At 69.4% G+C, this 24,324-nt stretch overlaps 4 protein-coding genes across 6 annotated transcripts; 2 read left to right on the top strand and 2 right to left on the bottom strand.

The window, feature by feature from the left end:
* Positions 1–213: 213 nt before the first annotated feature.
* CAMK2B (calcium/calmodulin dependent protein kinase II beta) lies at positions 214–11,943 on the top strand. Its single transcript, XM_068662297.1, is given in 12 exon segments — positions 214–280; positions 283–293; positions 398–481; positions 1,340–1,382; positions 1,964–2,038; positions 3,860–3,900; positions 4,004–4,075; positions 5,707–5,751; positions 6,068–6,116; positions 8,768–8,843; positions 8,924–9,018; positions 10,085–11,943. Coding segments are annotated over 12 exon segments (876 nt in total). The 5' UTR covers positions 214–228; the 3' UTR covers positions 10,318–11,943.
* Positions 11,944–12,053: 110 nt separating this feature from the next.
* On the bottom strand, positions 12,054–15,734 carry YKT6 (YKT6 v-SNARE homolog). Of its 2 annotated transcripts, none has more exons than XM_068662298.1 (8): positions 15,586–15,734; positions 14,915–15,020; positions 14,049–14,131; positions 13,689–13,789; positions 13,478–13,582; positions 13,315–13,380; positions 13,066–13,167; positions 12,054–12,857 (listed from the first exon to the last, which is right to left on the bottom strand). In XM_068662298.1, the coding sequence occupies exons 2-8, from the start codon at positions 15,016–15,018 to the stop codon at positions 12,822–12,824; spliced, it is 597 nt and encodes a 198-aa protein (XP_068518399.1). In that variant the 5' UTR covers positions 15,019–15,020; positions 15,586–15,734; the 3' UTR covers positions 12,054–12,821. The 2 variants fall into 2 exon arrangements, with proteins under 2 accessions (XP_068518399.1, XP_068518400.1); XM_068662299.1 differs by having other exon boundaries at positions 15,600–15,728.
* Positions 15,735–16,025: 291 nt separating this feature from the next.
* GCK (glucokinase) lies at positions 16,026–20,863 on the top strand. Of its 2 annotated transcripts, XM_068662295.1 has the most exons (10): positions 16,026–16,960; positions 18,020–18,182; positions 18,275–18,429; positions 18,661–18,780; positions 18,877–18,972; positions 19,083–19,182; positions 19,290–19,473; positions 19,693–19,848; positions 20,233–20,466; positions 20,571–20,863. In XM_068662295.1, the coding sequence occupies exons 1-10, from the start codon at positions 16,916–16,918 to the stop codon at positions 20,713–20,715; spliced, it is 1,398 nt and encodes a 465-aa protein (XP_068518396.1). In that variant the 5' UTR covers positions 16,026–16,915; the 3' UTR covers positions 20,716–20,863. The 2 variants fall into 2 exon arrangements, with proteins under 2 accessions (XP_068518396.1, XP_068518397.1); XM_068662296.1 differs by lacking the exons at positions 16,026–16,960; positions 18,020–18,182; positions 18,275–18,429; ... (1 more) ...; positions 18,877–18,972; positions 19,083–19,182 and having other exon boundaries at positions 19,326–19,463.
* Positions 20,864–21,968: 1,105 nt separating this feature from the next.
* On the bottom strand, positions 21,969–23,624 carry LOC137845290 (antimicrobial peptide NK-lysin-like). The gene is made up of 5 exons (XM_068662383.1): positions 23,465–23,624; positions 22,844–22,971; positions 22,620–22,733; positions 22,361–22,532; positions 21,969–22,133 (listed from the first exon to the last, which is right to left on the bottom strand). Exons 1-5 carry the CDS (start codon positions 23,502–23,504, stop codon positions 22,126–22,128), a joined length of 462 nt encoding a protein of 153 aa, XP_068518484.1. The 5' UTR covers positions 23,505–23,624; the 3' UTR covers positions 21,969–22,125.
* Positions 23,625–24,324: the final 700 nt, after the last annotated feature.

The following is a 24,324-nucleotide window of genomic DNA, read 5'->3' as shown; positions in this document are numbered from 1 at the left end:
GGCGGGCGCCTACGACGTGAGTACGGCCCCGTTAACCTGGAACCTACTGAGGGGCGGCACCGGGCGGCCGCGTCCCCCCAGGGGCTGTGCTGGGGGAGTTGGGGGGACGAAGGGACGCAGGACGCAGCCCGCCCTCTGCCCCCCGCCCCCCGTCTCATCCCCCCCCCCCCAGTTCCCCTCGCCCGAGTGGGACACGGTGACCCCCGAAGCGAAAACCTCATCAACCAGATGCTGACCATCAACCCCGCCAAGCGCATCACAGCCCACGAAGCCCTCAAGCACCGTGGGTCTGCGTAAGTGCTCACCCCCCCCCCCTTGGTGACCCCCCCCCCCAATTTTTCCGGCTGCCCCCGTGGGTTCGCCCTGACGCCCCCCTGTCCCCCTGGTCCCCCCCCAGCAACGCTCCACCGTGGCCTCCATGATGCACAGGCAGGAGACGGTGGAGTGCCTGAAAAAGTTCAACGCCCGGAGGAAGCTCAAGGTGAGCCTGGGGGGGGGGTGGCTGGGGGGGGGTGGTGGCTGGGGGGGGGTGGTGGCCGTGTCCCGGCCACATCCCGGTGGCCTCGTGTCCCCCGGTCCCGTCCTGCCCGTGCCCGGTGCTTTGCCACGTGTCCCAGTGCCCCCCCCCCCAGCCATGTCATGGGGTGCCCCCTGTCCATGTGGTGGTGCCCCCACCCATCTCCCAGTGCCCCCCCCAACCACGTCCCAGTGCCCCCCCCCCAATATCCCAGAGCCCCCCCCACCCATGTCCCAGTTGCCCCAGCCATGTCCCAGTGCCCCCCACCCACATCCCAGTTGCCCCAGCCATCTCCCAGTACCCCCACCCGCATCCCCGTGCCCCCCCACCCACATCCCAGTGCCCCCCACCCATATCCCAGTGCCCCCCAACCATGTCCCAGTGCCTCCTGGCCGTGTCCCAGTGCCCCCTGGCTGTGTCCTAGTGCCCCCACCCACATCCCCGTGCCCCCACCCATATCCCAGTGCCCCCACCCATATCCCAGTGCCCCCACCCATGTCCCAGTTGCCCCAGCCATGTCCCAGTGCCCCCCACTCACGTCCCAGTGCCCCCCAGCCATCTCCCAGTGCCCCACCTATATCCCAGAGCCCCTCACCCACATCCCAGAGCCCCCCACCTGTGTCCCCATGGCCCCCAGCCACGTTCCAGTGCCCCCCACCCATATCCCAGTGCCCCCCCCAGCCACATCCCAGTGCCCCCAGCCACATCCCAGTGCCCCCCAACCATCTCCCTGTGCCCCCAGCCACATCCCAGTGCCCCCCCCCACCTCCCCGTGCCCCCCCCGTCCCCGTGCCCCCCCGCAGTGACTTGGTGCCGTTGCAGGGCGCCATCCTGACCACCATGCTGGCCACCAGGAACTTCTCAGGTGAGCCCCGACCGCAGCCGCCGGCCCCGGGACGCCTCCGCCCGCAGCCGAGCTCCGGGGGCCGCATCCTGCTGCGCCCCCGCCCCGGGCGCCCGGGGCCTCGCCGCCCCCCCCCCCTCCCTCTCTCTGTCGCTCTTTTTCTCTCTTTCTCCTCCCCCCCCACCCTGAAGCCCCCTCCCCGTTTTCCCACCTCGAGGACGGCGCCGCTGCCGCGACCGGGGGGAGGTTGCGTGTGTGTGTGTGTGTGTGTGTCTGGGGGGGGGCCACGAGCCGACGGGCGCTTTTGGGGCGGGGTGGGGGGGGGCACACGGCAGCCCTGTGTGTGTCCCCCTCCCACCTCCGCTGCCCAAAACCGAAACGAGGGGGGGGGGCTCCCCCCCCCCAACTCCGTGCCCTCGCCTCCGACGGCGCAGGTGGTGCCCGGCCGCGGTGGTGGCGGCAGTGGTGAGGGGGGGGGGTGTCCGAGACCACCCCCCCCATACCGCCCCCCCCCCCCGCCGCCCCCCCCCCAAGCTAACGGGCTGTCGCTTCCTTTCTCTCCTCTCTCTCTCCTGCCCGCCCCTGCCCGTCCCTGCCCGCAGTGGGCAGACAGACCACCGCGCCTCCTACAATGTCCGCAGCCGCCTCCGGCGCCCCCATGGGGTTGGTGGAACAAGGTAGACCCCCCCCCTGCCCGATGCCCCCCCCCCCCAAAAAAAATCACCCCCCCCTAACCCCCCGCCCGCTTGCCTCTGGTCCCCATCCTCATCCTCTTCCTCCCACCCCGCCGGGTCTCGGGGTCCCCTCCTCGGAAATGGGAGCGCACGCATGGCCCCCCCCCAACACGCCTGTGTGTCCCCCCCCACCCTCACCCCCCCTCCCGCCGGCCTTTCCTGCGCCCCCCCCCCCGGGGCTGGGAAATGTCCCCGCTGCTGGCACCCAGCGCCCCCTCCCCGGCACCACAGCGCTTGTCTCATGTCCCCGTCCCCCCCCACCCCGACCCAGCCCTGGGGGCCACTTTTGGGACCCCCCCCCCCCACGGTACTTGGGACCCCCATAGTGCCGAGGACCCCAATAGTAAATGGGGACCCCCCCATGGCACCTGGGACCCCCATGGTACTTGGGACCCCCATAGTACATGGGACCCCCATGGCACCTGGGCCCCCCCATGGTACTTGGGACCCCCCCCATGGTACTTGGGCCCCCCCAGGACCCCCATGGTGCCACCATCCCACCCAGGACCCCTCTGGTACCTAGGACCTCCACCCCCCCCGGAACCCCCATGGCACCCCCCCCACCCCTCACAGCACCCAGGACCCCCCCCATGGCACCCAGGAACCCCCCCGGTACCTGGGCTCCCCATGGTGCCCCCCCCCCAGCACCCACCCCCCCACCAGGTGCCACAGTAGCACATGGCCATGGTGGGAAGGGGGGGGGGGGCAGGGAGAATTTGGGGGCTGCCCCCCCCTTTTGGGGAGGTGCCCCCCCATCACTGCTGCTCCATCCCACAGCATCGTCCTGCTGCCGGGGGGGGGCTGCACCCACGCATGGGGGGGCTGCATGGATGCATGGGGGGGTCATTGCCGCATGGGGGGGGTCACTGCTGCATGGGGGGGGTCATTGCCCCAAGGGGGGGTCCGCACCGCCGCATGCCCCCGCACGGCTTCCAGCGCGCTGCAGCCGGTGTTTGTGGCGCCGCGAAACACTCGGCGGGTCTCAAACCCCTCCACGGCGAGCCCCCCCTGCCCCCCCCCGAAAAAAAAAAAGGGGTACCCCCCCCCCCCAAATGGCTCTGGTTTAGACCCCGAGCTCTCAGCGCTGCAGCCAGCTCTGCCCCCAGCCCGCTTCCCGAGGAGGGCCCGGACCCCCGGGGGACCCGTGGGGACACGGCTGTGTCACGGGGGTGTCCCCGTGTCCCCCCCCCCCAAGTCCTCCCCTATCCCTGTCCCCCCCCCTTCTAAAAGCCGGTCCCGGTGCCATCACCGGCCGGCCCCCCCTTGTCACCCCCCCAGCCCCATGGGGTCCCCTCCGGTGCCACCGGGCCTGGAGGAGCGATGCCGAGGACGCCAGCGCCGGAGGGGGGGGAGCTGCCAGCACGGCCCCCCCCCGGTGCCACCTCCCCCCCGTCACCCCCCCGTGTCCCCCCCCGAGGTCAGGCTAGGAGTGAGACGCCACCACCACGTCGGGGCTGCGCCGCCGCCTGCTCTCAAGACGATTTTTTTGGTGTTTTTCTCATTTTTTTAACCCATTCCCCCCCCCCTCCCCAAATTCCCCCCCCCCCTTTCTCTCTCTCTCGCCCCCCCTTCCCCCCCCTCTCTCTTTCTCTCTCTCTCTCTCGCTTTCCTCTCTGCATTTCTCCAAGGTAAGCCAACCCCCGGCTCCCCGCTTCGCCCCCCCCCGGTGCCCCCCCCAGGGGCGCTGCCGGGCGGGGGGGGGACGGTGGCCCTGTCCCCAGGGCGGGGGCACAGCGCTGACGCTCTGCTTTCCCCCCCCCACAGCAGCTAAGAGCCTGCTCAACAAGAAAGCCGACGGCGTCAAGGTGAGGGGATGCTGGGGGGGGACACACGGGTGCGGGGGGGTCACCACCACCCCCCCACGCCATCGCTGAGCCCCCCCCCCCCTCCAATTTCTCCCCCCCCCAGCCACAGACCAACAGCACTAAAGGCAGCGCCGGCGTCACCAGCCCCAAGGGGACGCTCCCGCCGGCGGCGCTGGTAGGTGCCCCCCCCACCCGCCGTGTCCCCGGGGGGGGCCACGAGGAGCCGGGCCCCTTCGTGCCCCCCCGCGCCCCCCCCTCCTCCATCCCACCATCCCATCGCATCCATCGCCATGCTCGCCCCGGGCGTCCCCAGAGCCACCGGCAGCCAGGGGGGGACCTTCCTCGTGGCCCCCCCCCCCACCCCCCCCCCAAACCCCCCCAGCCAATGCGGCCGGCACGGTGGGTGCAGGATGCGGCCATGGGCAGGGGGACGGGGACGGGGACGGGACAGCACCGGGACCCGGCTCAGCAGGTGGGTGCAGGATGAGGCCACGGGGATGGGGACAGCACCAGGACCCTACTGGGACAGTGGGGGCAGGATGGGGACACGGATGGGGTCACGGCACCAGGACCCAGGTGGGTGCAGGATGCGGCCACGGGGACAGCACCAGGACCCTACTGGGACAGTGGGTACAAGATACGGCCACGGGGACATGGATGGGGTCACGGCACCGGGACCCGGCTCACCAGGTGGGTGCAGGATGCGGCCACGGGGATGGGGACCAGGACCCTACTGGGACAGTGGGGACAGGATGCGGCCATGGGGACAAGGATGGGGTCACGGCACCAGGACCCTACTGGGACAGTGGGTACAAGATGCGGCAACGGGGACAAGGATGGGGTCATGGCACCGGGACCCGGCTCATCAGGTGGGTGCAGGACGTGGGCACGGGGATGGGGACAGCACCAGGACCCTGCTGGGACAGTGGGTACAAGATGCGGCCATGGGGACACAGATGGGGTCACGGCACCAGGACCCGGCTCACCAGGTGGGTGCAGGATGTGGCCATGGGGACACGGATGGGGTCACAGCACCGGGACCCTACTGGGACAGTGGGGGCAGGATGGGGACAAGGATGGGGTCATGGCACTGGGACCCAGGTGAAGTGCAGGATGCGGCCACGGGGATGGGGACAGCACCAGGACCCTACTGGGACAGTGGGTGCAGGATGCGGCCATGGGGACAAGGATGGGGTCAGGACACCAGGACCCGGCTCACCAGGTGGGTGCAGGGTGCGGGGATGGGGACCAGGACCCTACTGGGACAGTGGGTACAGGATGTGGCCATGGGGACACGGATGGGGTCACGGCACCGGGACCCAGGTGGGTGCAGGATGCGGCCATGGGGACGACACCAGGACCCTACTGGGACAGTGGGTACAGGATGCGGCCATGGGGACAAGGATGGGGTCACGGCACCGGGACCCAGGTGGGTGCAGGACGTGGCCCGGGGGGCGCCCACCACGACCACCCTGGCAGGACGCGGCACGCCCGGCACGGTGGGTGCAGGATACGGGCAGGGGGCCCCCCCCCCCCGCCCCCCAAATCCCCCTCCCCAGGGGTCCCTCTGGGCTCTCGCCCCCCCTCTGCTGTCTCCCAATTAAACCATCGGGCTTGCGCTGGACTAACGACTCTGCTTCTCTCCCCCCTCCCACCCTCCCCACCCCGCTCTGGGTCTGTGCCCCCCGTCCGCGTGCCCCCCCCTCCAAATTTCTCCCCCCCCCCACTGCTGTGCTCTGGTCTCTCCTCGCCTCCTCCTCTCCCCTCTCTCCTCGCCTTCCTCTGTCTCTCTTCCTTCTCCTGTAGGAGCCTCAAACTACCGTAATTCATAACCCTGTGGACGGCATTAAGGTATTGCTGCCCCCCCCCGGGGCCGTGACCCCCCCCCTTTATTTTATCCCCCCCCCTCTTTTCTCTCTCTCTCTCTTTCTCTCCGCTTTCCGCCTCCATCCTCCCCGCACATCTCCCATCTCCGCGGGGCCGGGCAGGCTGGGGGCTCGCGGCTGGGGCCGGGGGGGGTGTGGGGGCTCCCCGTGTCCCTGCGCCGCCCGGGGAGCCGGCACCCCGCGGCCGGGGCGTGCAGACCCCCCCCGGCGGGCGCTGACACCCCCTCCCTTCCTGCCCCCCCCCCATCTCTCCCTCCGCACCGCCGCCCTCCCGCTGGCAGGAGTCGTCCGACAGCACCAACACCACCATCGAGGACGAGGACACGAAAGGTGACGGGGGCGTGGAGGGCAGGGGTGGAGCTGGGTGGCACTGGGATGGCACTGGGATGCGCTGGAGGACATTGGAATGGCACTGGGATGCACTGGGATGACACTGGGATGCATTGGAGGGCATTAGAATGGCACTATGGGGCACTGGGGTGCACTGGAATGGCACTGGGATGCATTGGAGGGCATTGGAACAGCACTGGGATAGCGCTAAGAAGTACTGGTGTGCATTGGAATGGCACTGGGATAAAGCTGGAATGCATTGGGATGCATTGGAGTGGCACTGGGATGGTGCTGGGATGCATTGGAATGGCACTGGGATGCACTGGGATGGTGCTAAGAGGCACTGGGATGCATTGGAATGGCACTGGGATGGAGCTGGGATGCACTGGAAAGGCATCGGGATGCACTGGGATGGAGCTGGAATATGTTGGAATTAATTGGAATGGCACTGGGATGACTGGGATGCATTGGAGTGGCACTGGGATGGAGCTGGGATGCATTGAGGTGCATTGAAATGGCACTGGGACGGCTCTAGGAGGCACTGGGACGCATTGGAATGCCCTGGGATGGTGCTAGGATGTACTGGGATGCTTCGGAATGGTATTGGAATGAACTGGGATGGAACTAGGATGCACTGGGATGCATTGGAATGTCACTGGGATGTGCTAGGATGCACTGGGATGCACTGGAATGGTGCTGGGATGCATTGGGATATGTTGGAATGGCACTGGGATGCACTGGAATGGCACTGGGATATGTTGCAATGGCACTGGGATGCATTGGGGTACACTGGGATGGGCCTAGGATGTGTTGGGATGCACTGGGATGCACTGGGATGGCACCAGAACGCGTTAAGGTGCACTAGGCTGGCATGAGAATGCACTGGGGCACATCGGGCTAACACTGGGATGCACTGGGGCATGGTGGCATGGCACTGGGATGAACTGGCATGCCCTGGGGTGTCATAGAGCTGTACTGGGGTATGCTGGAGTGGCACTGGGGTGTACTGGGGCAGCACTGGAAGGCATTGAGATGCACAGGATGCAATAAGTTGGCACTGGGATGCACTGGAATGACTCGGGGATGCAGCGGGATGGCACCGAGGTGACTGGACATGCATGGAAATGGCACTGGGATGCACTGGGTGGAACTGGGGCGTGCTGGGACGCACTGGGAAGCAGTAGACTGGTACTGTAATGCACTGGAATGGAACTGGGATGCGTTGGGACACGCTGCAATGGCACTGGGACAAACTGGAGTGTGATGTTATGCGTTGGAATAGCATTGGGTCAAACTGGGATGGAACTGAAGGGTTCTGGAATGCACTGGCATGGCACTGGGGTGCACTGGGACGGCACCGGGGCAGCTTTGGTCTGCACTGGGGTGGCACTGGGAGGGACCGTAACACGCCTGGGTGCCTAGGCTGGCACAGGGGTGCCCTGAGGCACACTGGTGTGCAGTAAGATGGCACTGGGATGCACTGGGATGGAACTGGAATGCCTCAGCATGGCCTTGGGATCCACTGGGGTGTACTGGAATGGCTCTGAGGTGGCACCAGGATGCTTTATGGTGCACTAGGATGGCATGGGGTTGTACTGGTATGCACTGGTGTGGCACTGGGGCACACTGGAGTGTACTGGAGTGGCGCTGAGATGCATTAGCATGGCACTGGGGGACACTGGGATGCACTAGGATGGCACTGGGAATGCATTGAGATGAGCTGGGGGGGAACTGGATGCTCTGAGACAGACTGGGATGCAACAGGATAGCACTGGGACACACTGGATGGAACTGGGCTGTGCTGGATGGCACTAGTATGGTACTGGGAGGCACTGGGATGCGATAGGATGGTAATGAAGTGCATTGGCATGGAACTGGGATGCACTGGAATGCCACTGGGACACACTGGCATGCATGGGGTTGCTGTTGGGATGCACTAAGCCACACTGGGTTATACTGGGGTGGCACTGGAATGGCACTGGAACGCATTGAGGTGACACTGGGATGAATTGGGATGGCACTGGTTTGTACTGGGATGTGGTGGGGTTGCAGCAGGATGGATCTGTGGTGTGTCGGAGTGCACTGGGACACACTGGAATGCGATGGGATGCTCTGGGAGAGACACGTCGGAGTGCACTGGAGTGACACTGGGATGTACTGGGACGCGATGGGACGGCACTGGGCTGTGTTGTGATGCGCTTGCATGGAACTGGGATCTGTTGCAATGCACTGGGTGGTACTGGGAGGCACTGGGACGTACTGGGAGGGCCGGCTGCTGGCGGTGGGGACGTGGACACTGGGGCCAGGGCACGCGGAGTCCCCTCTGCCCGACCCAGGGGCTGTCCCCATGTCCCTGTGTCCCCATGGCTGTGTCCCCACGTCCTGTGTGTCCGTCCCCGTGTCCTGCACCTGTCCCCGTGTCTGTCCCCATGTCCCCGTGCGTTGTCCCCATGTCCCCATGTCCCTGTCCCCATGCTCTGTGTCCCTGTCCCAGCTCGTGTCCGTCCCCAGCCCCTCTCCCTGTGTCCGTCTGTCCCCAGCCTGTCTCCTTCGGCACCTTCCTCCTCCTCCTCCTCCTCCTCCTCCTCCCGGGGGTCCCCTGGGCACCCCGCAGTGGTTCGGGGCCGTGACCCCCCCGTGTCCCCCCCCAGCCCGCAAGCAGGAGATCATCAAGATCACGGAGCAGCTCATCGAGGCCGTCAACAACGGGGACTTCGAGGCCTACGCGTGAGTGGGGGGCCGGGCGGGGGGGGTTTGGAGGGGGGGGGGTCCCGGGGGGGTTCCGTGGCTCACAGAGCGCCTTGCAGGAAGATCTGCGACCCGGGGCTCACCTCCTTCGAGCCCGAGGCCTTGGGCAACCTGGTGGAGGGCATGGACTTCCACCGCTTCTACTTCGAGAACTGTGAGTGCCCGGCCCTGTCCCTACCTGTCCCTGTCCCTGCCTGTCCCTGCCCGTCCCTGTCCCCATGCCCTTCCCAGCCCCTGCCTGTCCCTCCGTCCCTCCGTCCTGCCCACCCCCTGCCCGTGTCCCTTCTGCCTGCCCCCTGCCCGTGCTCCTGCCCGCACCCTCGGGTCCGTCCCTGCCCGGATCCGTGCTGGCAGCGCTCCTGCAGCCCTGCCTGGCTCCCTGCCCGCACCCGTGCTCGTTCTGCTCCCCAAATCCTGCCTGTGCTCGTCTGCGTCCCTGCCTGCACCCTGCCGGTGTCCTTGGGGGTAGCCCTGCCTGCGCCCTGCCTGCACCCTGCCCATATCCCTGCTGGTGCTGCTCCTGCAGCCTTACCCGGCTCCTTGTGGTGTTCCTGCCTGCACCCTGCCCATATCCTTGCCCTCATCCCTGCCTGCACCCTGCCTGTACCCTCGTGCCTATCCCTGCCTGAGCCCTTGGTGATGTTCCTGCCTGCACCCTGCCTGCCTGCCTGGGTGCCTGCCCTGCACCTACCCCTGCCTGTACCCCTGCCCACCCTGCCCGTACCTCTGCCCATACCCCTGCCCCTCTCCCTGCCTGCCCTGCCCATACCCCTGCCTGTACCCTTGTCCGTACCCCTGCCCATCTTCCTGCCTGCCCTGCCCATCTCCCTGCCTGTACTCCTGCCCCTCTCCCTGTACCCCTGCCCCTCTCCCTGCCCACCCTGCCCGTACCCCTCGCTGTACCCCTGCCCATCTCCCTGCCCATACCCCTCCCCATACCCCTGCCCATACCCCTGCCCATACCCCTACCTGTACCCCTGCCTGTACTCCTGCACCTACCCCTGCCCATACCCCTGCCTTCCCTGCACCTACCTCTGCCCGCCCTGCCCGTACCCCTCCCCATACCCCTGCCCATCTCCCTGCCCATACCCCTACCTGTACCCCTGCCTGTACTCCTGCACCTACCCCTGCCCATACCCCTGCCCGTACCCCTCCCCGTACCCCGGCCTCTCCCTGCCCGCCCCCTGCCCTCACCCCCGCGGCTGACGGGCTGCCCGCAGTGCTGTCCAAGAACAACAAGCCGATCCACACGACCATCCTGAACCCCCACGTGCACGTCATCGGGGAGGACGCCGCCTGCATCGCCTACATCCGGCTCACGCAGTACCTGGACGCGCAGGGCCGCCCGCGCACCAGCCAGTCCGAGGAGACGCGCGTCTGGCACCGCCGCGACGGCAAGTGGCAGAACGTCCACTTCCACGGCTCGGGGGCGCCCGTCGCCCCCCTCCAGTGAAGGTGAGGGCGGCTCAGGGGGGGGGCCAAAAGGCCGCCGGCCCCCCCCGACCTCCCCCCCAAAAAAAAGAAAAAAAAAGGAAAAAAAAAAAAAAAACAACAAAAAACCGCCCTGAGAACCCAAAACTCAGGCTGAGGGCACCCCCCAGCCTGAGCCCCCCCCCTCCCCTCCAAGCCTGAAGCCCCCCCCCCAGCCTGAGACCCCCCCCCTCAGCCTCAGACCCCCCCCCCCCCCCTAGCCTGGGTCCGGCCCAACGGAGACACGGCCGCGGTCCCGGAGCACGCGTCCGCATGCCTGTGCCCCCCCCTCCCCACCCCCCCCCGTCCAGTGCCTGCGTTTGCAGAAAAAGGAGAAAAAAAAAAAAAAGACAAAAAAAAGCAAAAATGACAAATAGAAAAAAAAAAAAAAATCCAAAAAAATCAATCATCTCACACAGACCCCCACCGACGTGCGGGGGCGGGGGGGCTGCCGGAGACCCCCCCCTCCTCCCTGACCCCCCCCTCCCAACATTTTTCCCTTTTTCCCCCCCGAAGCCCGTCTGCGCCGGGCCGGGGGGGGGTTGGCCCGGCCCCCCCCCGCCCCCCCGGCTGTGCTCGTGGAGTTTCGCTGTCGCTGGTGGTGGATGTTGCGTTCTTTGGGCTCCGCTTTCGCTCGCCCCCCCCCCCACAACCCCCCCCTCCCCGGGCCCCCTGTACATAGAGAGAGCTCTTTATTTTTGAATTCCCGCGGGAGCAGCCGGTGCCCCCCCCCCCTTCCATTCCCCCCCAAAAAAAATCCCCCCCCCCAACACCCCCAGGGCTGCTCCCCCCCCCCCCTTCCCAAAGTGTGGGGCTGGGGCTGTTCCCGCAGCCCCTTGGGGGGGGAGGGAGCCGGGTGCTGGGGATCAAAGGGGGGGGGGGGGAAGGAATGGGGGGAGGAATTTTTGGATTTTTTTTTTTGGGGGGGGGGGGGGTCCCAGCCCAAAGGGGGGGCTCGGGGGCGATCCAGCCAGCACTGAGGCAGCGTCGAAAGCACTTTATAGACTAAGAGAGCGGGTCTCTTAGGGGGCACAGGCTGCTCCGCCGGCCCCCCCCGGGCCCCCCCCGCACCAAGGGCGCTGCTCCCCCCGCACCCCAGCCCCGCACCCCCAGGGAGGGGGGCTCACCGCTCCGGGAGGGGAGGGGGCTTCACCCCAACACCCCCCCTCCCCAAATTTCTCCCCCCTCCCCTCCTCCTCCTCCGAGGTGTCCCCTCCTCGCACTCCCGGCGCTGGGGGCTGTTTGTGGCTGGGGGGGGGGGTGGGGGGGGGGGCGGGGGGGGGGCAGCTTTTTCCTTTCTGCATGCCCTGCGCGGGAGCACCCCGCTGTCTGTCGAGGAGCTGAGCTGAGCTGTTTCCGTCCCTGAATGCTGGTGGAGCGTTGCCAAACTTCTCTCCCCCCCTCCCCTTTTTCTCTCGTTCTTTTCCGTTCCCCCCCCACACTCCAAATTTTCTCTATTCCCCCCCCCCCCCCCCGGCATATTGCCCCCCACCCCCCCCCCCACCCCTTCGTCTTTTCTTTCTGAGCCTTGTAAGTGTAACAGATGACTCTGATTTCGTTTTTGTCTCGGGAAAAAAAAAAACTGCAAATAAATTATGAGGAAAAACAACCGCCAACACCCCCCCCCCCCACGGGGCGGGGGGGGGACACGAGGCTGAGTGTTGCTGCACCCCCCCCCCCCCAGGCCCAATCCTGCCCCACGGAGCCCAAGCAGGCCACGACCATCACAGAGAACTTTATGGGCTGCGACAGCGCCCCCGATACAGCCCCGACACAAAGCTGCCCACCGAGGCGGGGGGGAGGCCCCTTTTGAGCCCCCCCCGAGGCTGAGCCCCCCCCCCCAGGGCTGAGGGAAGGGGGAAATGGGGACCCCCCCAACCATGCCAAGCACCCATCCCGCTGGTTCCCACCCACCCCATAGGAACAGGGGGTAAGGGGGGGGCTCAGACCCACCGAAGGGGGGCAGCCCCATAGTATGGACCCCCCCCAGCTTCCCCGCCCCCCAAAAGGGAAGGGGTGTGGGGGCCGACCCCGTGTGTCCCCCCCAAGGGGGCACAGCCCCACCCCGAGCAGCCCCACCCCAAGCATTTCCCTGCTCCCACCCGCCCCCCCCCGGGGACACAGATGCAGAAACCGCCCCCCCCCAGCTCCCCCCCCTCCATGCCCCGTGCTGGGGGGGGGTCCCAGCTCCTCTCTCCCCGAGCCCCCCCGGGGCTGGCAGCGCGGAGGCACTCGCTGGTGTTACAGGCATTGGTGCGGGGAGGGGCACAACGCAGCCCCAGCCGCCCCGGGGGAGGGCGAGGGGGGGCCGCAGCTCTCCCCCAGCCCCCCCGGCGCGGGGTCCTCTCAGCCCCGGGCACGGCCGCGGTGCCCGGGGGGGCTCATCCCGAGCAGCGGCCCCGGAGCCGCCGGGGCTCCGCGTCCAGTCCGAAATCCGAGGGGGGGCGAGGGCCTGGCGGGCCGGGGCAGGAGCCCCCCGCGGGGGGGTCACATCACCGCACAGCACGAGTTCTGCTTCCGAGCCTGGGGGGGGGGGGGGCGAGATGTGGCCTGAGGGCACCGCACGGGCACCCCACACTGGGGGGGGGGGCGAGGAGCTCCACGGCTGGGTTTGGGCAGCCGAGCCCCCTGCCCGACCCCACACCCGGCACCCCCAGGGGCTGCTTCTGCCCCAAACCCACCCCCGGCCCGCGGGGGGGTCCCTTCCCGGGGGGGGGGGTGCAGCACTCACGGTTTTGTAGAAGGCTTTGGACTGCGCCCCCAGCACCTCCGATTTGGACACCAGGTCGTCCAGCTTCTCCCCGCGCTCCAGCAGCGACTCCATGGTGTTGTGCTGCACAGGGAAACGGGCACCGGGCACCCCGTCGGCATTCGGGACCCCCAAACCGGGGGGGGAGCACCCGGGGGGGTGGGGAGCACCCAGGGGAGGGAGCACCCGGGGGGGGGGGAGCGGGATCAGCCCCGTCCCCGCCGTCCTCACCAGGATGATTTTGGTCTCGTCCAGCTCCGCCTGCACTCTGGTCATGGGGTCGGCATCACGGGGGTTCTGGGGGGGGTGGGAGGAGGGCGGTGTAATGCCAGCAGCCCCCCCACACCCTACCCCACCCCGAGGTGGCCGTGAGGTGCAGGGCCCCCCCCAGTACCTGGTACTTGCTGAGGTACCCGTCCAGCGCCGCGTAGCCAATGGTGCCGGGGGACCCCGTGGGCCACTCTGCCCGGCTCACCTGCCTGCTGAACTCCTCCAGCACCTGCGAGCGAGGCAGAGCTGAGCCCCCAAATTCCCACCCGCGCCCCCCAGCCCCCAAATTCCCACCCGAGCCCCCAAATTCCCACCCGCGCCCCCACCCCACTCACCTTGTCCAGCAAGGTGAAGCAGACGCGCTGCGGGTACTCGTTATCGGCGATCACCACGCCGGCCAGCCCGTCGCTCCGCACGTACACGTGGCACAGGTACTCTGCAAGCAGAAACGGCGTCGGGGGGGGGGGGGCGGCTCTGGAGCCCCCCCCCAGCACCCAACGCCTGCCCCCGTCCCCGTTTCCACCGCCAGCAGATGGCACCGGGAGGTTTCCACCCACCGGTGGCCGCGCTGGGGCAGCAGGGAGGGCTTGGAGGGGGAGGTGAGCTCAGCCCCGTGCGCCCCCCCCCACCAAAACCTCTCGGGGAGGGGGCGCGAGGGGGGGGCTTCGCGCCTCGCAGCACAGCCACGCGCTCACCTTGCTCCTTGACGGAAGCCCGGCTGCCCAGCTGCGAGCGCTCCACGATCAGCTGGCTGGTGAAGGTCATGAACTCCTGCACGCTGCAAGCACACGGACCCCGCTGCGGGGGGGGCACCGGGCAGCCCCGGCCCCTCCCCACCACCCCTTCCCCTCCAACCCTTCCCCTCCAGCCCCGCCAGGACACTCTGGCGCTGGACCCGAGTTGAGTCAGGTCAGGAAACTGCTCCAAGCTCGAGCCGTGCCAGGCAGACTTTTGCATAACCCCTTTTTTTTTTTGTTTTGTTTTGTTTTCTTTTTTTTTCACCCTGCAATAAAATAGAGGCCAAAAGCCACAAGCAAGCAGCAATAAATCTGCTCTGTCCTGGAGGCAGCCACAACGCTCCAGCTGGGAAGCTGCAGAGCACTGGGGGCTCCCTGAGGGGCTCCTGTTACAGCCACGGGGACGGGCAGATAAATTCGATTCATCCCCACTGCTGCCGGCTGCCCCAAAACCCAGGGGGAAGCAGCTCCTGCGGCCATGCCTGGTGGCCCCCACTCCCTCCTTCCCCTCACGCACTCAGCCACGGGGTTGTTTTTAGGATCCCCTCACTGCAGCACTGCCCCCAGCACCAAACGTGCCCAGCAAAACCTCGGCAGGGGGCTGGGAAACGCCCTGGAGCCGCTGCCGGCAGCCCCTGGCCACCTCCACAGGTGGGGGGCAGCTGGAGCCGGACCCCAGGAGGTCTGAGCCCAACGCCCCCGGGGGAGGCGATGCCCTGGGGATGCTCGGTGAGGACGGGGGCTGCCGTGAGCCCCCCGGCCGGGCTCGTCCCGGTGCCGGCACCGTCCTGCCGGGAGCCCCGGTGCGGGGCGCGGGGCCTGACCTGGATCTCTGGAAGAAGCTGAAGGTGGAGACGTCGTAGGCGGCCTTCAGCAGCTGCACCCGGGGCTCGCCCTTGTACAGCACGCTCAGGCTGTACAGCCTCATGGCTGGGGGGGGGAGCGGGGTCAGCGGGAACACACCGGGGGCACCGGGACCCCCAGGGAGCCCCCCCAGAGCCCTCCAGGACACCCCCCCCCAAAGCCCACTGAGACCCACCGGGACCCTATGGGGACAGCACGGGGACACCCCAGACCCCACCGGGACCCTATGGGGGCAGCACAAGGACCCCCCAAGACCCCTCTGGGACCCCCCAGGGACCCCCCAAGGACTCCCCAGACCCCTCCAGGACTCCGCAGACCCCACCGGGACCCTACGGGGACAGCACGGGGCCCCCCCAGACCCCAACCGGGACCCCTCTGGGCCCCCCCAGAGCCCTTCGGACCCCCCAACCCCCCCCCGGAACGCCCCCAGAGCTCCCCCAGCCCCCGCCGGGCCCCCCCCAGAGCCCCCGGGGCCCCCACCGAGCCCCCGCAACCCCCCCGGGACCCCCCGGGACCCCGGCAACCCCCCCAAAACACCCCCGGGCCCCCCCCAGGGCCGCACCGGGACCCCCGGCCCCCACTCGGACCCTACCGGGGCCCCCCCCAAGCCCCTCCGGGCCCCCCCCGGTACCGGCGGCCGCGGACTCGCAGCGAGGAGGCGGCGGCTGAGGGGAGCGCTCCCGACCCGGAAGCAGAAAGGGCCCGACCGGAAGTGCTCCCGGCCCCGGTAACTGCCACGGGGCCGCGCCCAGCCTGCGCACGCGCAGCACGCGGCCCGCCCCCCCCCCCCGCGGCTCCCGGCCAATGAGAGCGCGGCGCCATGACGTCATGGGGCGGGGCTCCCTGCAGGAGTGCGGGGTGGGCGTGGCTTCCGAGCGTGTGGGCGTGGCCTCCACGGTGGGCGGGGCAACCTGGTTGGGTGGGACCGCCCAGTGGGCGTGGCTTCGTGTGAGTGTGGGCGGGGCTACGCTGGGTGTGGGCGGGGTTTCGTGAGTGGGCGTGACCGGATGGTGGTGGGCGTGGCTCAGGGAGTGGGCGTGGCCTTCGTTGTGCCTGGGGCATTTGGGTGGGCGGGGTAATGTTGATGGGGGCGGGGCCTGATTGGTGGGCGTGGCCTAATCGGTGGGCGTGGCCTGAGAGGTGGGCGTGGCCCGATTTGTGGGCGTGGCCTGAGCTGTGGGCGTGGCCTCCAGTCCCAGCAGTGCCCCCATGGCCCCAGGACCCCCCCGGAACCCCCCTGGGACCCCCCCGGGACCCCCATGTGTGGGGCCGGGGCCGCCCCTTGGTGCCCCACACCCCCAGCCCTGGGACACGGCGGGGGCACCGCGGGACCCCCCAGCCCCCCGGGGCTCCCCCCCCCCCAGCCCCATGGCCATGGCGGTGGCGCCGTCACCTTGGTGCCGGTGTCCATGGCAGCGGGCGGCGTTGCCAGGCCGGCCGGTGGAGTGGTTGCCCCCGTGAGCAGGCCGTGAAGTGGTTGGCACGGCAACCGGCACACCGGGAGGGGGGCCCGGGGACGGTGACGGGGCTGACGGCCCCCCGTGGGGAGGGTCCCGGACCAGGCCGCCCGCGTCCGTCCGCTCCACGCAGAGACCCCCGGAGCCACCTCGGGGTCCCCCCCTCACGCTGAGGCTGAGAGCAGGCCGAGGAGGAGGAGGAGGAGGAGGAGGAGGAGAGGCCGAAGCACCCGGCCACCCCGCACGGCCCAGGGCGTTGGGGAGCCCCCAGGGTGTCCCCGGGATGCGGGGGGCCGAGGCCGGGCCCGCGGGGGCTTGCGGCCGCTCCGCCTGACGGGGCCGTGGGGACGCGGCGGGCGCCCCGGATGAGCTAACGCCCCCCAACGTGGCGCAGCCCCCGGCGCGGCCAGGGACGGGACCCGGGCGGACGAGGCGGGGGGGTGCCGGGGGGGCTCGGGGGACACAGCTTCACCCGCCGCCTGCCCCGCGCCCACGGCTGCCCCCATGCTGGACCACAGAAGCAGGATGGAGAGCTCCCGGCAGGAGAAGGTGAGGCCCTGCGGCCGCCGGCCCGACCCACGTTGGCCTCCAGAAGGCAACGGCTGCTTCTGCCCTGCTTTGGGGCTATTTTGGGGGATCTTTGGGGCTCTTTGGGGCCAGCTGAGCGGTTTGGGGCAAGGAACGAGGTCGGGAGGTTCCGAGCCAGCAGCGCACGAGGAGGCTGCCTCGGGCAGAGCCACGCGGCCACAGCCGAGGCTCCAAAATCCCGAGGCCGCCCCCGTGCCCCCGTGCCTGGTGCTGGGGGTGCTGAGCACGAGCAGCGGGGAGGAACCGGGCTCCATGGGCCGGCCTCGGGGCTGGGGGGTTCCCTGCATCGGGTCACCCAGGGGGACGGGGAGGCTCTGGTGCACAGCGGGACCGGGACCGTGCCGCTGTCGGGGTGCCTGCAGGGCTGGGACTGCATGAGAGCAGTGGGATAAGGGACACCGGGACGGGTGCTGCGGGGCTGGGCACCATCAGGCACCGACCAGCATCGCGGGGCGCTGGGTGTCCCCATGGGGACATCCCGGAGGGGATCCAGCCTCGATCCATCCCCCCGGAGCACCCCAGGGCAGCCGGCTTGTGGGGCCGGGCCCCTCAGCCCCACATCATCCCCAAAGCTTTAGCAGGGCCCCTCTTTGTGCTGCGCCCCAAAACCCACAGCAGGGCCGGCGCGGCCCCGAGGAAAACACGCTGCTGGCGCTGACGGCGCCCGGCTGCCGGTGCCTAATGAGGCCTTTAATGCCGCGAGCAAACCTGGCCGGCCGAGCAGAAGCGCTCGGCACCGCGGCTCCATCTGAGAGCCGGGGCCGCGGCCCCGTTACGCGCCCTGGAAATGGAGGCTGTGCCGGGAGCAGGGCCGGGGTTGCTACATGAGGGAAAAACAGGGCCCCCGTGGGGGGCTTCCCCCGAGCGGGTTTGGGGGTGAGGAGCTCCCCCCCTGCAGGGCGAGGTGCTCCGGGCTGCGGGGCCGCAGGGATTTGGGGGATCCGCGGGGACCCCCGGGCTGCTCGGTGCGGTGCGGGGGGTGCAGGACACCCCCTAACCTCGCCGCCCCCCCCGGTGCAGGTGGAGCAGATCCTGTCGGAGTTCCGGCTGCGGGAGGAGGACCTGAAGAAGGTGATGTACCGCATGCAGAAGGAGATGGACCGGGGGCTGAAGCTGGAGACGCACGAGGAGGCCTCGGTGAAGATGCTGCCCACCTATGTCCGCTCCACGCCCGAGGGCTCCGGTAGGCGCTGCCGGGACGCGAGGGCGACGGCGCCCGGTGCTTTGCCCCCCCCCTGGGAACCCCCCCTAAACCTCTCCCCCCCGGTGCTGCAGAGGTCGGGGATTTCCTCTCGCTGGACCTCGGCGGCACCAACTTCCGCGTGATGCTGGTGAAGGTGGGCGAGGGGGAGGAAGGGCAGTGGAAGGTGAAGACGAAGCACCAGATGTACTCCATCCCCGAGGATGCCATGACGGGGACGGCCGAGATGGTGAGAGGGGCAGGGGGGTGCGGGGGGCGCGGGGTCCTCCCCACGATCCCTGGGGACGGGGGTGCCTCCGGGCAGCCCCGAGCCCCAGGAGGGGGCCCCCAGGGAGCTGCAGGAGCCCGTGGAAGCGTCCCTACAAGTGGCATCTGGATGGGGACGGGGCGGAGGGGACGTGGTGGCACTGGGGTGCGGGGACGGGGCCGTCACGGTGACAGCTCGGCCGCCCTCCCCCAGCTCTTCGACTACATCTCCGAGTGCATCTCTGACTTCCTGGACAAGCATCAGATGAAGCACAAAAAGCTGCCCCTGGGCTTCACCTTCTCCTTCCCCGTGCGGCACGAGGACATCGACAAGGTGAGGGGCCGGCGGGGCGGCACGCGGACCCGAGGCCACCGCGGTGCCTGCCCCACAGCCCCACGGAGCCCCGCTCTGTCCCCCCCCCCGGTGCAGGGCATCCTGCTGAACTGGACCAAGGGCTTCAAAGCCTCCGGAGCAGAAGGGAACAACGTGGTCGGGCTCCTGCGAGATGCCATCAAACGGCGAGGGGTGAGGCTGCGTGCGTCGGTGCCCACCCCCTGTCCCCACCGCGTCCCCTGGGTCCCCCGGGAGAGGCGGCCGCAGGGGTGACAGCGGTGGCTCTGCCCCCCCCCCGGCAGGACTTCGAGATGGACGTGGTGGCCATGGTGAACGACACGGTGGCCACGATGATCTCCTGCTACTACGAGGACCACCGCTGCGAGGTTGGGATGATCGTGGGTAAGAGCACGGGCTGCGGGACGGCACCGGCCACCCCCTGGGGGCAAGGGGGGGGGACGGGACGTGGGGCAGGGGGCAGGCGCCCCACGGCCGGCTCCTGCGCGCAGGGACGGGCTGCAACGCCTGCTACATGGAGGAGATGCACAACGTGGAGCTGGTGGAGGGCGACGAGGGCAGGATGTGCGTCAACACCGAGTGGGGCGCGTTCGGCGCCTCGGGGGAGCTCGACGAGTTCCTCCTGGAGTACGACCGCGTGGTGGACGAGACCTCGCTTAACCCCGGTCAGCAGCTGTAAGGAGTGGGGTGGATGCGGCTCCCCTGGGCTCCCCCCCGGCCGCGGCTCCTTCCCCCCGCCCTCCGCCGGCCGGGGCCGCTCGTCCCGGGGCTCCGGCCCCGTTGGCGGCCCTCACGCGTCCCCCGAGCCCGGTGGCGGTGGGGACGCGCGTGGGGCCTCGCCGTGGGGTGGGAGGGGGGCGGCCCCCGTCCTGACGGCCTCCCCCCGGCCCCCAGCTACGAGAAGATCATCGGGGGCAAGTACATGGGGGAGATCGTCCGGCTGGTGCTGCTGAAGCTGGTGGACGAGAACCTGCTCTTCAACGGAGAGGCCTCCGAGAAGCTCAAGACCCGCGGCACCTTCGAGACCCGCTTCGTGTCGCAGATCGAGAGGTACTCGGGGCCCGCGCCCCCAAATGGCCGCCCCGAAATGATGGGGGCTGTGCGCCCTCACCCTGCAGCAGCTGGCTCTGATGGGGTTCCCTGCCCCATCGCCCTACACCAGCCCTATACAGCTGCCCCACATTGGGGTCCCCTTCCCTACCGCCCCACACCAGCCCTATACAGCTGCCCCATGTTGGGGTCCCCCATTTTTTTGGGGTTCCTCCCCCATCCCCCCCCACCAGCCCTCTACAGCCGCCCCACAGCGGGGTTCCCCATCCCATTGCCCCACATGGGGGTCCCCAGCCCCATCACCCCCCACACCAGCCCCAAATCAGCTGCCCACATGGGGGGATCCCCGTCCCGACGCGCCCCCCCCGCTCTGCCCCATCCCAGCGACTCGGGGGACCGCAAGCAGATCTACAACATCCTGACGGCCTTCGAGCTGCTGCCCTCGGGCACCGACTGCGACATCGTGCGGCGCGTCTGCGAGAGCGTCTCCACCCGCGCCGCCCAGATGTGCTCGGCCGGGCTGGCCGGAGTCATCAACCGCATGCGGGAGAGCCGGAGCCAGGACACCCTCAAAATCACCGTGGGGGTCGACGGCTCCGTCTACAAGCTGCACCCCAGGTGGGGCCCTTCGGGAGCCTTCCTCCCACCCCCTCCTCCTCCTCCTTCTCCTCCTCCTCGTGGCCCTGACCCTCTTTCTGTCTTTTTTTCCCCCAAACCTGCAGCTTCAAGGACCGCTTCCACGCCACCGTCCGGCAGCTGACGCCCGGCTGCGACATCACCTTCATCCAGTCGGAGGAAGGCAGCGGGCGAGGCGCCGCGCTCATCTCGGCCGTCGCCTGCAAAATGGCCTGCATGATGGGGCAGTGAGCGCAGGACCTGGGGGCGGCGGGGACCCCCGCGCTGCCGGGGGGGGCGCGCAGGGCGCCCAGGAGCGCAGACGGACGCGGGGAGGGCTTGGCCGCGGGAGGCGACGGCGGCCGGGGACGGGGCCCCCCCAATAAAGCGGGGCCCCCCCAATAAACGGGGTTTGCCTGGACTGCTCCTCGCTGGCCGCCCGCTGCTGACGCGGCCGAGGGTCTTCTCTGTGCTGGGGGGGCACCGGGGGGCACTGGGGGATGGGGGGGGACAAGGAGGGGCTGGCACCCCTTGGGGAGCCTGCGTTGGGGCCCGGCTGGCCTTGTCCCCATGTGTCACCCCCGTGTCCCCCCCCCCAGAGAGCCCAGAAAGGACAGACCGAGCTGGGGGCAAAGGGGACCGACCCCCCCCCCCCCCCCCATCCACAGGGCAGTGCCACCTCCCTCCCCCCGCAGGGCCAGGTCCGTGCGCCCCCAAAGCAGCGCCCCACAACCCCAAACCCAAATAGTGCCCCCGTGTGCGTCCCCCCCCCAGCCTGTGTTGGTGACAGCCCCGCGGTGCCAGCATCTGCCCCCCCCCCATTTACCTGGTTTAGGGGGCTAAAAGGGGGGGGGACCCCCAGCCCGGAGCAGGGCCAGTGGCACAGGGGGGAGCAGCCTGGTGCCGTGGGGCCACCTCGGGGCTCCCCTGGCTGTCGGGGGCACCCTGGGGTCAGGGACCCCCAAAGGAGCCCCATGGGGCTGGGGGCACCTTGGGGGGGCTGGGGGCACCCCAGGGTATGGGACCACTGTGGGAGTCTGCCCCCCCATCATTGTGCTCCCCCCATCACCGTGCCCCCGCTGTCACTGTGCCCCCCCCAGCCCAAACTGCGTGGCCCTGCGCCCCCCGTGTCCCCCCTGTGTCCCCCCCCCCCCCGTGCCCCCACACACCCAGCTCCTCCCCAAGATCCCATGCGCCCCCCCCCATCCTGTGTCACCGAGCTCACCGTGTGGCAGCCGCTGTCCCCAGGGTCCCCGTGAGCCCCCCCGCACCCCCCCCGTCCCCACGATGGGGCCGGGGGAGCCCCGCAGGGACCCATCGCAGCCCCCCCCGATCACAAATCCCCGTGCAGGGGGAGCGGACGCTCAGAGGGACACCCCTCGATGTGCCAGGACTGTCCCGAGCTGCGTCACCACCCACGGTGACGAGAAGAAGGTGTGTGTGTGTGTGGGGGGGGGGGGGGGACACACACATTTCCCCCCACCTCAGCCAAATAAACCCCGAAATGACGGGCTGCGTCCTCCGGAGAGGCGGCGGCGGGGACAAGCTGCTTTATTGCGTGGGGACAATGGGGGGGGGGGGAGTGAGGGAGGCTGGGGGCAGGTGGAGGCTGGCGACGGGGCTGGGGGCCCCCCTTCAGCTTTCGGGGTTCAGCGGCGGCGGTCAGAGCCCTGAGGAGACAAAACGGGGGCGGCGGTGACTTGGGGCACCCCTCACCCCCCCTCCTCCAGCCCCGGCGGATGCGGCTCCCCCACCGAATTTCCCCGTGGCACGTTTTGGGCCCCCCCCGTCTCCACACCTCCGCCCTCCCTGCGCACGGGGGGCACGTGCAGCCGGCCCTGGGGGGGGTGGGTGGGGGGCAGGCGCAGGATGCGTGGCGCAGGATGTGGGCTCTCACCGGCCGCGCAGCCCTTGCAGAACTTGAGGTTGGTGCAGACGTCCTCGGGGTCGTCGTCGTTCTGCAGCGCCTCGGCGATCTGCGAGCCGAATTTCTTCACCATGGCCTTGCACAGCCGGCCCAGCCCCTTCATGGAGCCGCACACCTTCCGCAGCGCCGCCTTCACCGTGTCCTGCGGGCACCAACCCCGTGCCGTCAGCGGGGCCGCGGTCACCGGACCCCCTCCACGCCCCCCCGGCTCGCCCCGAGCCCCCCTCACCTCATCGGGGTCGTCCCCCACCATTTTCTTCAGCTGCTGCAGGACCTTGGTGCAGATGCTGCATTTCTTCCCCTTGCCCGGCGCCGCCACGTTGTCCCCTTCGTCCTCATCCCACTGTGGGGACAACGCGGACCCTCAGGGTGGTGCCGGGTGTCCCCCTCCCAACCCCACCCCACGCCGCGACCCAAGGGGGGGCTGCCCCACGGCCCGGGGCTCGTCCTCACCGTGCCCAGGCTGTCCCAGAGCTGGCGGCACTGCTGCTCCTTCTGGCACCGCACGGCCGTGGCCACGTCGCGGCACCAGGATGCGGGGCCGCCCTGGCACGGGTCGGTCACCTCCTCCGCCTGTGTGACTGTGGGGGGAACGAGGGGGTTAATAGGGACACCCCACAGCCACCCCATAGCTGCCCCATGGCCACCCCACGGCCACTTCATAGCTCCCCCCGCGGCCACCCCATAGCTGCCCCCATGGCCACCCCATAATCACCCCATAGCTGCCCCCATGGCCACCTCATGGCCACCCCAAAGCTGACCCATGGCCACCCCATAGCTGCCCCCATGGCCACCCCATAACCACCCCATATCTGACCCATGGCCACCCCATAGCTGCCCTACAGCCACCCCCCAGCAGGATGCGTCCCACATCACTCCCCACAGCCCCCGTGTGCCCCAGGTGTCCCCAGAACCCACCCCTGTCCCCACACCCCCCATGTCCACGTCCCCATGCAGTCCCACACCCCCAGTGCCACCCCCGGTGCCCCCCCGGTGCCCCCACCCCACGGTGCCGCTGTCCCCACACCACGCAGCCCCCGGGGGCCACAAGCAGGAGGGGTCCCGGCCCCGTACCTGCCAGCAGGGCGAGGAGCAGGATGAAGGCAGCGGCCATGGCGACCCCCCCAGCACTGAACCCAGCAGGTGCCGGCCCCGTGCCCCACCCCGGGGCTTTTATAGCCCCCCCAGGAGCCGGCAGCGGGGCCGCCGGAGCCACTCAGCGTCGCCGAAACCCACCGAGGCCTTAAAATGGAGCGGGGCCCGCGCCTCGCGGCCACACACCTCCGCCCCCAGCCTCGCCACGGCAGGAAGCGGCCGGGGGGGGGCCAAATCACCGGGGGGGGGGGCTCAGAAAGCATATTGAGGGGCTGACACTTGTGGGGGGGGGCTCTGACATCCATGGGGGGGGGACAAAGCCTGGGGGATGCCCAAAAAACATGGGGGGGGGGTGGATGTAACACCCCTGGGGGGCTCTGATGGCCCTGGGGGGGGGCAAAAACCTGGGGGGGGGCAAAAGTCATGAGGGGGGGCTCCAAAACACTGGGGGGGGGGGGTAAAAACCTGGGGGGTCCCAAAAACCATGGGGAGAGCTGACACCCGTGGGGGGGCTCTGACACCCCAAGGAGGGCTCAAAAACCCGGGGGGGGGGGGTCAAAAACCCTGGGGGGGCTCTGACACCCATGGGAGGGGGGCAAAAACCTGGGGGATGCCAAAACCATGGGGGGGGGGGGGCTGACACCCTGGAGGGGCTCTGACACCCCCGGGGGGGGGGCTCAAAAACCCGGGGAAGGGGGGCAAAAACCCTGGGGGGCTCTGACACTGGGGGGGGGGCTCTGATATCCTGGGGGGGGTGTCAAAAACCCGGGGGGGGGTCCCAACACCCTCAGGATGGGCTCCAACACCCCGGGGGGGGGGGTCCAACACTTCTGGGGGGG

Source organism: Anas acuta, chromosome 27 (assembly GCF_963932015.1).
Source record: "Anas acuta chromosome 27, bAnaAcu1.1, whole genome shotgun sequence".
In the NCBI taxonomy this organism is placed as follows: domain Eukaryota; kingdom Metazoa; phylum Chordata; class Aves; order Anseriformes; family Anatidae; genus Anas; species Anas acuta.
Note: the sequence above shows the minus strand (reverse complement) of the source record. Positions and strands in the feature narration are given on the sequence as shown.